This window comes from Petaurus breviceps, unplaced genomic scaffold, assembly GCF_028583685.1.
Source record: "Petaurus breviceps papuanus isolate PSGF00001 unplaced genomic scaffold, PetGlider_PUasm1.0 103, whole genome shotgun sequence".
NCBI lineage: Eukaryota > Metazoa > Chordata > Mammalia > Diprotodontia > Petauridae > Petaurus > Petaurus breviceps.
In genome coordinates, this window is record NW_027185588.1 from 133,224 (window position 1) to 147,495 (window position 14,272).

The 14,272-nt window shown below is 42.2% G+C and overlaps 1 protein-coding gene across 1 annotated transcript in view; it reads left to right on the forward strand.

The window, feature by feature from the left end:
• Window positions 1-14,272, forward strand: part of EP400 (E1A binding protein p400) — a 192,368-nt gene that overhangs the window by 128,466 nt on the left and 49,630 nt on the right. Inside the window, exons 52-62 of the mRNA XM_069088665.1 lie at window positions 1,755-1,844; window positions 3,138-3,245; window positions 6,333-6,520; window positions 6,895-7,072; window positions 7,416-7,552; window positions 8,016-8,185; window positions 9,259-9,433; window positions 10,297-10,433; window positions 10,784-10,970; window positions 11,808-11,974; window positions 13,063-13,205. Of these exons, the coding sequence (XP_068944766.1) occupies window positions 1,755-1,844; window positions 3,138-3,245; window positions 6,333-6,520; window positions 6,895-7,072; window positions 7,416-7,552; window positions 8,016-8,185; window positions 9,259-9,433; window positions 10,297-10,433; window positions 10,784-10,970; window positions 11,808-11,974; window positions 13,063-13,205 (1,680 nt within the window). The remainder of the gene's footprint in view (window positions 1-1,754; window positions 1,845-3,137; window positions 3,246-6,332; window positions 6,521-6,894; window positions 7,073-7,415; window positions 7,553-8,015; window positions 8,186-9,258; window positions 9,434-10,296; window positions 10,434-10,783; window positions 10,971-11,807; window positions 11,975-13,062; window positions 13,206-14,272) is intronic.

Consider the following 14,272-nt stretch of genomic DNA (forward strand, 5'->3'; position numbering starts at 1 on the left):
GATGTCCGAGGCTCTTCACCATCTTTTTTTTTTTTTTTGCCTTTTGGAGGGCAGTTGGGGTTAAGTAACTTGCCCAAGGTTACACGGCTTGTTTTTTGTGTGTGGGTGTTAAGGGTCTGAGGCTGGAATCGAACTCGGGTCCTCCTGACTCTAGGGCGGGTGCTTTACTCACTGCACCACCTAGCCGCCCCAGCTCTTCACCGTCTTGATCATATTTGATCCATTTTACATTTCTCATTGCTCCCTAACACTCACTCTAGTTGGGCTGGTTTCTTTATATTCTGGAGTAATCCATGCCAGCCCGACAAGAGTGACCCAATGAAAGCTCTGTCTGAAGATTAGCCGGGCCTCAATGTGCAGGTTGTATTGGCCATTTGGAGGACTGGAGTCAGTGAAGCTGGCCAAAGGCTAGTGGTTCAGGTGAGACAGAAAGTGAGAGGGCCTGGGAAACTAAAGGAAGAAGTTAGAGCCTTGGTGACAGATTGGGTATAGGAAGAAATGTTTCTGACCTTGGCTGACACTTTTTTTTCTTCTTGTTTTCTCTGCAAGTAGAGTAATAAAGCATGGGAAACTGCTAGAATAAGATGCAAATCAAGGACCAGAAGCTACTTCCAGTTTAGTTTTTAAATCTCATTTTTTTGCTTGCTTAATAATCAGAACTCTGTAGCCTGAAGAAAGACTACAATTTTTTTTTTACATAAATCCTGGAAGATGCTTCTTTTTTTTTTCTTCCAGAATTTATTATTTACTTTTAGTTTTCAACATTCATTTCCACAAGATTTTGAATGACAGATTTTTTCTCTATCTCTCCCCTACCCCCCACCTCAAGATGGCAAGCATACTGAATACCCCTTCCCCCAGTCTGTCCTCTCTTATATCCTCCCATCTCCCCCTTCCCTCTTCCTCCTTACAAGAAAGACTATAGTTTACTTTTTAAAGATGAGTGAATATGGGGCGGCCAGGTAGCACAGCGAGTAAGAGCACCGGCTCCAGTGTTGAGAAGACCTGGAGATCAAATCCCGGGCTCAGACACTCAGCACCCACCCAGAAACACCTGGCCGTGTAACTTTGAGCAAGTTACTTAACCCCAATTGCTTAGGGGCAGCCAGGTGGCTCAGCAAGTAAGAGCACCGGCTCCAGTGTCTGGATGACCTGGATCAAATCTGGGCTCAGATACTCAGCACCACACCCAGAAATAATTGGCTGTGTAACCTTGAGCAAGTTACTTAACCCCGATTGCAAAAAAAAAAAAAAAAAAAAGATGAGTGAATATGAATGAACATTTACCTTGAGGGTTCAGGTAAAAGCAGATTTCAGTATTTTGCAGTTCAGCAGAGAAGTCAAGAACCATTTTTTCCAGATGGTTTTATATTTTAGGCTTTCCATTTCATACCTTTGTATGTAAGATTTTATGTCTTCATATGTAAGGTAGCTACTTGAATGTAGTGCTCCTAAATATATGTCTCCAGTTCATCTGAGTTTAGTTATTTATTCTAAGAGTAGCTCTTTATTATCCAGTCTTTACTTCCTCCTGTGCTGATGGGTCAAGTCATTGTTTAGACATTCTCTGAGGTGTGAACTTTCCCTGTAGAAGTGCCCTTCTCCATTGAGATATATTTATTATGCCAGATCTAGGGTTTTTGACCCCCAAATCTCTTTCCTGTCTATACTTGCCAGCATAGACATGAGTTCATAGAATCACATAATGTCAGAGCAGTAGTCTAATTATGTTCAGTGGTTTCTTTTGTGTTCAGTGGAAGATGAGGAGGAGACAATCGAGGAACAAGAATCGAAAGAGGCAAACATAAACCATCAAGCAGAGCTGTGCCGCTTAGTCCGAGAAGGTGAGTGGGTAGCATGAACCATCCTGTAGTTTTGTTGTTGAATTTCCCTAGTGACTTGGTTACCCATGTTCATTTGAACCAGGGTGGCTTAAAAAGATCTACACAAAGCCCATCTTAGTGATAGCGGTAGTTTATTTCAACAGTGGAAATAATTTCTTGAAAATGGAAACAATAATCTCTTGAAAAAAGGAGTCATTATTATTTTAGAAAAAAAAATGTTGATGTGTAGGCGTGTTAATTGATAATGTTTTGATAGTGCCAGCCTTCTAGAAGCAAATATCTAAGGAGTCACTCAGTAAGGCTTATTTTACCTCTTTCCTACAATCAGAAATGATTGGCTGAAATAGCTTGATTTCATTTTTAGTGGTTTCCCCCTTGAAGTGACAAATAATTCACGAAAAAACAAATTGAACAGATTTCCATGTACTATATATCTATATCTATATATATCTATATATATATATATCATTAGCACAATTGGGGGAAGTCCTTCCATGTTAGAAAGTGTGGACACCATGATGGCTTGTATTTGTATTGTCTGAGGATCAGCCCAGCTAAGTTTGGAAAGGCTCTTCACTTCTGGCACTGACTGGCTCATGAATCTTGCAACTCTGGAAGACCCTGTGTTATGCTCTAGAGGGTCACATTTTACATCAGGAGAGACAGTGCCCAGGGTGACATCATGATTCCTTGAAGTATTTGAAGTAAGAAGTGACCAGGGAAGTGTTAGAATTAATCTAACAATATTTGTGGGGTTTTTTTTTGTCCTTTTGGAGGGGGGAAGGCAGGGCAATTGGGGTTAAGTGACTTGCCCAAGGTCACAAAAGCTAGTAAGTGTTAAGTGTCCGAGGTTGGATTTGAACTCAGGTCTTCCTGACCCAGGGCCAGTGCTCTATTCACTGTGCCATCTGGCTGCCCCATCTAGCAATATTTATAAAGATAAATTAAAATTCTTGGGATGATCAATGACATGTAAGTAAACCAGGTAATAAATCTTTCCAGAAATCTCACAATAAAATGTTAAATTTTCTTTCCTAGCATAATCAGCACCCAGATTTCTCACACCACCATTGGAAAGGAAGGGAAAACAGTTTTAGAGGGCAAAGTGTTTTTTCTAAGATGACTTTTTATTCCCTGGTTTCATGCCATGAATGTGCCTAGAAATGTTCTTCATGAACTCTGCTAAGAAATGCTTATCGTTTATTCATTTAACACATATTCAGTGAACACTTACATTTACCCTGCTAGGTAGTGTAGTGAATGATGCCTCACTTTGCTCTTGACCCTCTTCAGCTGAATTGCCTTTGGATGACTTAGTCAAGTTATATGAAGGTGCTTTTGTGGGAAGTTTCAAATGGCCACAGTCGGCGTGTGACAGCGAAGAAACCACCAGTGAAGAAGGTGAGTGCTAATGAATTATTTAGTTAAAAGATATGACATTTTTCTGTTCTAGAAAGCTGGAGCAATCATTTGTATCCAGGGCTAATAAGTGGTTGTGTTTGTGTGGAGGTCAGAGTCGGGAAAGTGGTTCGAGTGTGAAAGAATTCACTCAGATTCTCTTTTAGCCATTGGAAGCTTTCTTAACATGAAAGCACATGGACCTTTTACTATAGTCATGGATGAGTAAAAGGTGCTGATATTTTGGGGGGATGGGACTAGGCTTACATAGACAGAAAGTTAAACATGCAGCCTCTTCAGGATGATGATGTAGTTTCAGAGTTCCTATGGTGGTTAAAGATTAAGGATAGGATAAGGTAGAATTTTATGGTAAGAATTTCAGGGTTTTATGACTGGTTGAAAATTAAGGACAAAACGGGGGCACACAGGTTAAAGACTGAGGACAAGAGGGACACAGGGTAAAGAAGACAAAAGCAATTCTTTTGGTACAAGTTAGGGAGAAGTGTTAACGGTATTTCAAGATAAGGGGAAAAGGACTTTAGGATACTCTAAGGTTACAGGATGAACCCCACCTCCTTCCCCAGGAGGAACCTCACAAAGTCCTGGGAAAGCCACCCTTAATGTTTTTCTTAACCCCTAAGCTACTGTCTGTACCCACATCATCTCTGTCAAGAGTCTCTCAATCACTTTATATAGAACCACTTGCTTTAGTCGTCTAGTTCAAGTTCAAAGTCAGTAAAACTCTTTCAATCCAATTCAGCAAGTATTTGTTAAGCGCTTTCTAAGCACCAGACACTGGGCACAGAGCGAGACAAAAGCTAAGCTTGCCCAAGGAATCAGTGTGTCCATAGACAAGTCAGTTTCAGAATCTCTAGCTTTTCTTTGAGGAGTCGGCCCAAGTGCAGCCTCCTAGCTAGACAAGGCCTCTAGTAATCCTGTTACTAGTGTCCTTGCCCTCTTAGAACTACTTCGCATATAATTTGTATTTATTTACATGCATACATGATGTTTGTCCTCAATGGAATGCATGCTCTCTGAGGGCAGGCACTATTTCATTGCATGATGCCTGCCATGTAGTAAAGCTTAATACATGTTCATTGAATTAATAAATGAAAATATATACAAAGTAATTTTGGGATGGGGGAAGAGAATACTAATAAGTGGGGAAATCAGGAAAAAGTTCTTATAGGAGGTAGCCCTTGGGTAGGGATCACTAGCAGTAGGGCTGAGGATGGAGAGCATTCCTGGCAGGTGTGTACAGGGCGGCAAGGAGATGGGATAGAGACCATTGTGATGGGCAGCAGCAAATAGCCTTGTTTGGTTCCAAAGAGAGAAACATGAATCTGCAGAAAGGAGAGTTTAGAGCCAGATTGTGTTTGCTTTGGAATGATTTACATTTTTAATGGATTTTTTTGTATTTCTATTACCTTCATTTCCCAGTGTCTCTCCTACATCCTCTCCCCCTCCCCATTCTACTCAGAGAGCATTGCTTATAAAAAGAATAAAACAGGGGAGGGCCAGCTAGCAGCTGTGCAGACCTCACCAGCAGATGGCAGTAGTGCATGCAGTCTGCTGCACCAGCAGCTCCGGCCTCTGCAGTGGAGGGCGTATTTTCATATCCTGTTGCTACATGCTTGATCATCATATTTACACGGCGTTCTGTTAAAGTTTATTTTTTGTTATTTTGGAGTCAGACCTTGAAAGGCTTTAAATGCAAAAGAGGACGAGGACAATAGGAGGGGTTTCCAAATGGAATGATCCAGAGACTCCTTGTGCTGTATAGACCACTTGTCCCCTTGTGTCACACAGGTTGGAAAGCACATAGACCCCATCCTGGGTGTGAGTCCCCGTTCTGTTACTGCTCATTATCTGTGTTCCCCATGGGGGGTGCACTACCCTCTCTGGGCCTCAGGGTTCTCTTCTACAGAATGGAGGGGTTGAACCTAGTGATCTCTGGGGCCTTCTGGCTCTCAGGCCTGCCCCTTACATACGCTGTCTGTCTTGTAACAGCTTCATTTGTAAAGAGAGGTTCTGGAGGCTCTCCCCAAGCTCTTTGGCTTGGTTACAGTTCAGAGGCAAGAGCGCAGACGTTTTCTTGAGCACTTACTGTGAGCAGTGTTGTACTAGGCACTGAGGGCAGAGGCAGAGTTTTTAATAAGCATGGTCCCTGCCTCAAGGGCTATGTACTCCTCCACCCAGAGGTCATAGTCTAATTGGAGGTTGATTAGGTCCTAAACAAGGGCAGCTAGGTGCATAGTGCATAGCATAGTGCATAGTGCATAGCATGCCAAGCCTGGAGTCAGGAAGATCCAAATCCAGCCTCAGACATTTACTAGCTGTGTGATCCTGGGCAAGTCACTTAACCTGTTTGCCTCAGTTTCCTCATCTGTAAAATGGAGATAATAATAGCACCTACCTCCCAGGGTTGTTGGGAAGATCCAATGAGATAATAGTTGTAAAGTGCTTGGCACAGTGCCTGGCCCATAGTAGGTGCTTAATAAATGTTAGCTGTTATTATTATTACTTTGTATGTATAAAGAGGCAGCTAGGTAGCTTAGTAGATAGACTCAGGAAGACCTGAGTTCATATCCAGCCTCCGGCACTGACTAGCTATGTGACCTTGGGCGAGTCCCTTAACCCCTGTTTGCCTTAATCCACTGGAGAAGGAAATGTGTAAACCACTGCAGTATCTTTCCCAAGAGAACTGCATGGACAGTATGGTTCACAGGGTTATGAAATATCAGACATGACTGAACAATAAAAAGAAATATACATAAACCTAATTCTTCTGATCTTGGCATCCTGGAGAAATCTGGTGCTAGGGATAGCAGAGGAGCGGCATCTTGACTTTGGTTCTTGACTGTCAGTTCCAGATCCCCAGACCTCTACTTTCCCAACTTCAGTGCAGAGTCTGTAGGAGCATTTTATTTAAATTTAAATAGTTTAAATTTAAATTTTAGCAACCAAATTGAATACTGAAATTTCATGTGAGTTCTCTTAAAGTACTTATAAATTGTAGAAATCATTTAATTATTATTATCCTTATTAAACGTTGACACCTGTATACATCATCTCTTATATCTTCTCTAGATCTAGAAGAGACCACCAATGGCAGAGAAAAGAAGGAAGTAGTCATTATAGATTCACTCCTCAGTATTGGGCAGTACCGAGGTGTGGAGAGAACCAGTCCTAACAAGAAACACACGAGAGATATTGCAGAGGTGGTGGCAGCAGCAGAAACTCTGTTACCCAAGGGCAGTGCCCGCATCACAACTGCGGTACATCTTTTTGGTTTTTAACAGCCTGTGGGTGTTAGTGCAGGGTCAAGGAATAGGCTAGCTCCTCAGATGGGCTGCCAACTCGGGCTTCATTCCAGCTGCAACTGCTAGGAAGAAAACATGTTCATCAGTGTTTGTTAAATCCTTCATGGAAAACTTAGTGTTAGGGCACCTCTGAAAAGGTAGCATTTGACTTTGTCAGTTAGTTGATTTTTTTCAGAGAAATTACATGTGTCATTATTTTTCAAATATATAAGCCAACAGAATATCTGTTGAACTAAATTGAGAAGCATTTGTCCTTTTCCTTGATTGAAAAAAAAAAAAGATACTGTCACCAGAAGTTGTGGGATTTTTTTCCTCTTTTTCTTGAATAGGTAAAGTTCACTACCCCATGCTTACTCTATGGGGTTCTCAGAGAGTACCAGAAGATTGGACTGGACTGGTTAGCCAAACTCTACAGGAAGAATCTCAATGGCATCTTGGCAGATGATGCAGGGCTTGGCAAGACTGTGCAGGTTATTGCCTTTTTTGCCCATTTAGCTTGTAATGAAGGTAAGTGAATCTGCTGAAATTTACATGTTTGAAATATCTTAATTTCCATGATGAAATTTTGCTGTAAGTGTTCTTTATATCTATTTTTGGGGTGAAAAAGGTAAATTGTTTTTAATTGCTACTGTACATTTAAAAGATAAGTTATAGTGTTTAAACTATATACATTTAAATTTTACTTTTGGAAAATATGAATTTCTAGATTTCTGAAAGAAATGTTGCTTGTCTTTGACAAGCAACATTAATCTCCAGTGCCGTTGACAGTGTCAGGGTTTTCATTTTGCCTCAATTTTATTTGAAAGTGAACACCTTTAGGCTCCATTCTCTGTCTGCATCTTTGCTGTAGGTAACTGGGGCCCCCACCTCATTGTGGTTAGGAGTTGTCATATATTGAAGTGGGAACTTGAGCTGAAACGTTGGTGCCCTGGCTTGAAGATTCTTCTTTACTTTGGCGGCCAAAGAGAGCTTAGAGCAAAGAGACAGGTATTGTGTTGAGACTGTTGACATGGGAGCATTTCCTCTTTGTTATCATCCCTGCTCTGCCATTTTCTTCTTTACCTTCTAGTAATCAGTTGTTTTCCATATCCATACCTACATAGGAGAGAACTAGAGAGATGGACTAGGTGTTGCAGAAGGAGGGACTTGTGTTAGAAATGGGGCACCTCCACCAGCCTGGAATGGATGACTAACAGTGGTTGGGCCATCTCATTTCCAGGCAGTATAAGAGCTGGAGAAGTGTGCCAGTCATTGATAGTTTTTGTCAGTGTCTTTTGGAAGGGTTTCTAATGAAAGCCTAAAAGTGATGGTACATTGGCTGCAGCAAGTTTTGGGGTAGTATTGGCCTCCTTTGAAAGATACTTTATTCTCCTGTTGCCATGTTAGTTTAGTGTCAATCCTGCAATCCTGGAATGTCAGCTTCATAATGGATAATTTTCTTTTTTGGAAGGAATGGACTGAACCCAACAGCTTCAACGTGTGTATTACATCCTACAAGCACTTCTTTAAAGGGCACCAGGCCTTTGCCAAAGTAAGGTGGAAGTACTTGGTTGTTGATGAAATGCAGCAGATCAGGAACATGACAGAAAAACACTGGGAGGCACTTTTCAGTCTCCGGAGGTCAGTCTGACACATGGAGTATTTCTTTTCCTCATGGAAGTAACTGAGACATACTGCCCTCCCCTCCCCTTTTATTTAAAAGTGAAACAAAAAGACAGGCGTTAAAAGAATCATGGCTGAACATTGCCATTGAATATGTGTGTTTGGGTGTGTGAACACACCCTATGAGGTGCAGGTGACATTCCAGGCATTTACAGTGTGCATAGATTTCAAATTTCCTTTCAATTACACTCTTATACCTCTATCATGTTTCTTTAGAGCTCAGTTTTTATATTTTATCATATAGTAAATACAAAGATCATCCCATACATTTTTAATAGTGTATAATATGAGATGAATAGTCTATATAAATAACACATATAAAAAATAATGAAATAGTATTTGTCTGTTCCCTCTCCTTTCTCTTCTAAATCCCCACACTTCTGACTCCCTGCTTCTATTTAAAAGCAAGCAAGGAAAAATTTTTTTTTAAAAATAGTGACTATTTTCTATACCCTTACTTATATATCAGAGTATGGTTAGGTTAAATTCAAAGAAAATTGTTCAAAGTTATCTGAAAGACTTTACTGTTGGAATTATGCCTATGCCACACTTTATACAGAGCTCAAATTTAATTAATTTCAATCTATGGCATTGGGACCAACACCCCAAATTTAGTGTTTTAGAAATGAATAATGTTTATGTTAGGTGAACTTGGATATTAAATAGACAACTTTTATATTTTACACATTTGGGGTGAAAGTACGATTCTGAATGTTTAATAACTTCTTGCTATGGTACTGCTGGAAGGTTAGTAATAGGGAAACCTTCCTGTTCAGTAAACTTAGTTAAAAGTGCTAAGGCTAACATTTCTGAGAGATTTATTTTCCTAAGAGGAATTGAACTGATCAAGCATTAGATCTGAGAGTTTACTCAGTAGATAAAGAATTTGATAAAATGCAGATAGAACATAGAACATCGATCATTAGCTTTTTAAAAAACATCAAATTTCTGCTGATATTTGTTGGGATAGAAAAAATTTCTGAGAGATGAGAATAAGCACAAATGAATTATTTCATTCTTCCTTTTCACAGTCAACATCGTTTGCTTCTGATCGACACACCTTTACACAATACCTTGATGGAATTGTGGACCATGGTGCACTTCCTGATACCTGGAATTTCAAGACCATATTTGGATTTTCCAGTGAAAGTTGCTAGTGAAGAGAACCAAGATTATTGTCACAAACTTGTCATAAGGTTGCACAGAGTATGTCAAGTTTTTTCCCCTACTCTCGGTATTTATTGTAGTGAACTACTAAAAAACCCCTACATTGCTGTATTCTGCCACTGAAGACATATGTGGATTTCCAGAGGTTCTCCAGTGGGATTTCCCTAAGTTTTCCTCCACTGCTCAGTTTTAAGAATGAGTGGCAGAGAAAATAAGGAAGGAATTTAAGACAATCTTTTCATCATTTCTGTCTCTTACTAATGTGTGGCTATTAATATTATCATTCCAAGGTTTGCAAAGTTTGCACCACATTGGTATAGTAGATAATGAAAACAGTGCATGACCTGAAGATACTTTTCTAGAAGGAAAAATAAAAACCCAAATAATGTGTGTGAAAAACAGAATTGTAGTTAGATGGGAATCTCTCTACCTTCTTCTCTTCAGGGATGAGTCAGTGGGGGAGGTGAGATCTGAAGTGAATTTGGTAGAGAAGAAAAGGAAGTGGCTCAGTGAATAGAAAGGGCTGGGGGAGCAGTGTTGGAGAAAGTTCAGGATCAGGAGTGGGAGAGGATGTACAAAGGGGCCAGGAGCAGCTGTGTTTGTCTGGAGCAGAGTGAGTGACTGGAGGAGAGCAGAAGGAAACCCCAGAGAGGGGGTCCAGGCCCTGAGGGAGGGGCCAAGGAGTGCTGCAGGCGCTGTGTTCAGAGGCACTCATTCTGCAGGGGCCGCAATATATGGCGCGGCTTCGCCTCCATATTCAGGCTGTGCTAGGGCTTCTGTAGGCAGGGCAGCAGTGCAGTCTGTCTGTAGCAATCTAGTTTCCTTTCACACATTATGATGGATGTTATGGGCATAATAGTATTAATAAGGATTTCTCTAATAAAATGTATGTATTTTCCTAGATGATACAGCCGTTCATTTTACGAAGATCAAAAAGAGATGTAGAAAAGCAGCTCAGTAAAAAATATGAGCATGTGCTAAAGTGCCGCCTTTCTAATCGCCAGAAGGCCTTGTACGATGACGTGATCCTCCAGCCAGGGTGAGTCCCGCCAAGGCTGTCCCTCCACTTTCCTTCCCCAGCACCTGCAGAGGTCTGGCCCAGAGGCAATCTCCAGTCCTTCATGGGTGATCAGTGTGATCAGTGCTTGGGTGGATGGATGGAGGGGGTACAGTGTGGATATGTGTGTGTGTCATTGTGTGCAGTCCTGCCTGGGCCGTCCACTGTGCCTGCCCAGCCAGTGGGGAGCCCACATGCTGAACAGTGTGGCATAAAGACAGAGTGGTAGAAACAGGATCTAGAATGAAGGCCTTTAAAATAAGTTCTGCATGTCCGCTCTGATCAGCCAGTGGGATGAAGTTTGATGGGTCTTTCTCTTTCTGTGTTCACAGAACCCAGGAAGCTCTCAAGAGTGGACAGTTTGTCAGTGTTCTTCACGTCCTTATGAAGCTGCAGAGGATCTGTAACCACCCGGACCTCATTGACCCCAGGCTCTCAGGTGCCTCATACGTGCTGGAGGCCCTCGAGTTCAGGACTGCTGCTGCCATTGTGCAGGCCCTGGAGCGCGGGCTGTGGAAGGTGAGCCGGGGCTTTGTCTATCACCCACATGGGGTGGGATTGCTGCTGCTTCCCTGATGAGAGACAGTCCCCCCTTCATTGGAGACAGGCTGCAAGCTCCTTGGGGGGCAAAGCTGGCCTCCTGCTGAGCTTACAGGTCACAGGGGTTAAGCCATAGTTCAGAGCAACGATCAGTTTCTTAAGTGGGTTTTCAGACTGTCTTTTCTGTTGATTCCTTTTACTGAATTGTTGGCTGATGAGTTCTGATCCCTGATGATGTGAATGTGTCAGTTGAATGTTAGTCTGTCATCTGACTGATCTGAAATATAGCTGGTAGGTGAGGAATGCTCTGAGCTTGTCAGCCTGATTTTATACCATCCCATTACATCCTAACAACCCTGTGAGGCAGGCACTGTACCCATTTTAGAAGTGGGAAACAGAAGGTCTGGGCACTTAAGTGACTTACCCTCCATGGTTATACAGCCGGTGAGAAGCCAAGGCAGATTCTAACCCAAGGCTCTCATGACTCAACTTCCAGGCCTCTTATGCCTTGCTGCTGCTCAGCAGTATCTAACTCTGCTAGCATTAATTGGATAGAAACTTTCTTGTAGAAATATGATAGAATTCTGAATTTCTTGTAGAAATTCTGATAGAATCAGCTCCCTCAGTGATGTCTGTCACTCTCTGGAGGTGGTTTGATGTCCTCTTCCCTCCTGAGGAAGAGGCCTCTAGCCATGGCTGCCCCTCTGAGGGCCGCCCTCTAAGTCACTGGTTGACTCAGAGGCTTTGGTATGATATTTGGACCAAGCTTCATTGTTAAACATTGGAAACAAGGTCTTTGCTTTTGTTTTAACCTAGGACACTGACATGTCTATATTTGATCTGATTGGGGTGGAAAATAAAATGACGCATTATGAAGCCCAGGTGCTGCCCAAACAAAAGATAAGCAGGAAGTTGATGGAGGAGATCTACACGTCACCTCTGCCCCAGTCAAGGCCCCGGCCTGTCAAGATCAAGCCCAACAGGTAGGGCAAAGCTCCCTGCAACTAACTAAATGTTGGCCTTTTGGGTTTTAAATGTGAGAAAACAGAGTTCAGACTTGTGGGATGTGGCCTGTTTTAGGTTATAGAGTGAAAGGAAGAGTCCAGAGGACCTAGGTTTGAATCTCATTCCTGATATATACTTATGGTGTGACTCTGAAGAAATGTTACTTGACCTCTCAGGGAAGTGCTGATGTACCTTGGGTAGGGAGATTCCCTTCCTGGGAATTCTCTGTGCCAGTGAAATTGTAGATCGTGGCCACAAGAAGCGATGACGACATTGCTGTATACTTCCTGCTTTGCTGTGTTGTGTCTGCGTCTTTCATCAGTTGGATCTTAGACTTGCATGAAGACAGAGTAGGTTAGGGTTTTCATGGATAGGAAAGCCATATCAAGCCTACTGCAGGGGCTTTGACCACATCAGTTTGGGATGTATATATTTTCCAAGCATAGAATTCTCTAATAGGGCTGATCACCAGTATCTATAATGCATAGTAGGCCAGGTGTATTTGCTCAGATGACACTGAGTGTTGCCAAAACACTTCTGGACACCTGTTCCCACCCATCCTCTGCTAGACTGGACTCTGCGGAGACTTTGACTTGCACCATAGATTAGGTAGAAAAAAGGACCCTTGGTTTTGGGACCTCTTCATAGGCTATTGTGAATTCTTTGTCTTCCTTTTGTTTTCTGATCTTCCCATCCATCCCTTCCATTTGTAACAGTCATATCTACTTTGATGAGCACATTCTTGCTGGGAAGGAACTGCTGGGGCTTCACTGTGGCTGCATTTAAGGCTACTTTTCTATTCTCTTTGAAAATGTACTGAGAAATTGTTGCTAAACTCTAAGTGGAAACTGCATACAAGAGATATACACAATTGTGTACTTCTCTCGAGGATACTTCTCATAGATTGTATTGGTTACTACCTGGATGAGATGCAGTGTAAAATACTCCTTTATATCCTTAATGTGACTGAGAACCATACTTTAAAAGAAGATCACCAAGTGTCTGTTCTCATTGACAGGTTTTAATGCTGTCTAATTGACTGCTTTCTGCTCATTCGGGTTTTCAGGTTGTTCCAGCCTGTGCAGTATGGACAGAAGCCAGAGGGCAAGACTGTTGTTTTCCCAAGCCCTCAAATACAGCGCACTGTCACCACAGCCGCAGGAACCCAACCAGGGCAAGGACGAGGAAGGCCCCCCATTGCAGATCAAGGTAAGAAGAGGCACTATTCTTTTGGAGGCTATTGAAATATGCCAGTATTATGACAATGATAGGTCTTCATCTATCCTACCTGGCCCATATGATACATAGCCCACTAGCATTCTGTTAGCGGATTGGCAGGTAAAACTTCAGGAGTTCTCAGTGGTGTAATATAGACTGGGCAATGCTCAATTTTTATTTCAGCCCAAATGATGATTACTCAGACAGGCATTTCTGAATTCCCAACCCTCCGATTTATATAACTAGTCTTTAGAAGGCGATTAGATTGTGCTTTTGTAAAAAGGAGTTAGTCCCAAGATGGGTATTCTATAAGAATGTATCTCAATATCATCTTGAAAAGTTTCTTCTAAATTCAAGTTGCTTCAAGTAATAGGTAAAACCTCTAATAACTTTGCACAAACAAACCTTATTGATTATAGTGGCTGCAGCACAGTTTCAGACATCTCAGACTCCTGCCAATGCTCCAAGACACCAGACACCACAGCAACTAGCACAGCCAGTCCTGTGAAACAGCGGGGTCAGGACTCAGCCCAGCCCTCCCAGCTAGGCCAGCCAGCCCCAGCCCCAGCCCCAGCCCCAGGCCCCAGCCCCAGCCCCAGCCTCAGCCCCAGCCCCAGGCCCCCTCGCACACCATCCAAAAGACTGTGCTTCCTCAGAGGCTGGTACTGACCTCCCAGGCCCAGGCACGGCTGCCTAGCAAGTGGCCTCCACTTGGTTTCTCTCATTGATTTCTTGCAATGAGGTTAAGCTACTAAACACCCTAAGGTGTGGTCAGTCATTTGTTTCCCATGCTTTGGATCATCCCCGCTTACTTCATTGCTTTTGTCTAGAAGAATTGCAGTTTGGGCAAGAAATGATAAGATTTCAGGCAAAATATGTTAGTGGTGGCAACTTAAATTCCTACTTCTGCATTTTCCTCTGCTGGGAGGATTTCCTTCAGATCAAATACTTAACTTTTTTCTGATTCTTTTAGGTTAAATACAGATTTGTGTGGGAATAGTCTTATCCAAGTACTCATTCTAGGTGTTGGGAAAAGAAAGGAAGGAAGGAAGGAAGGA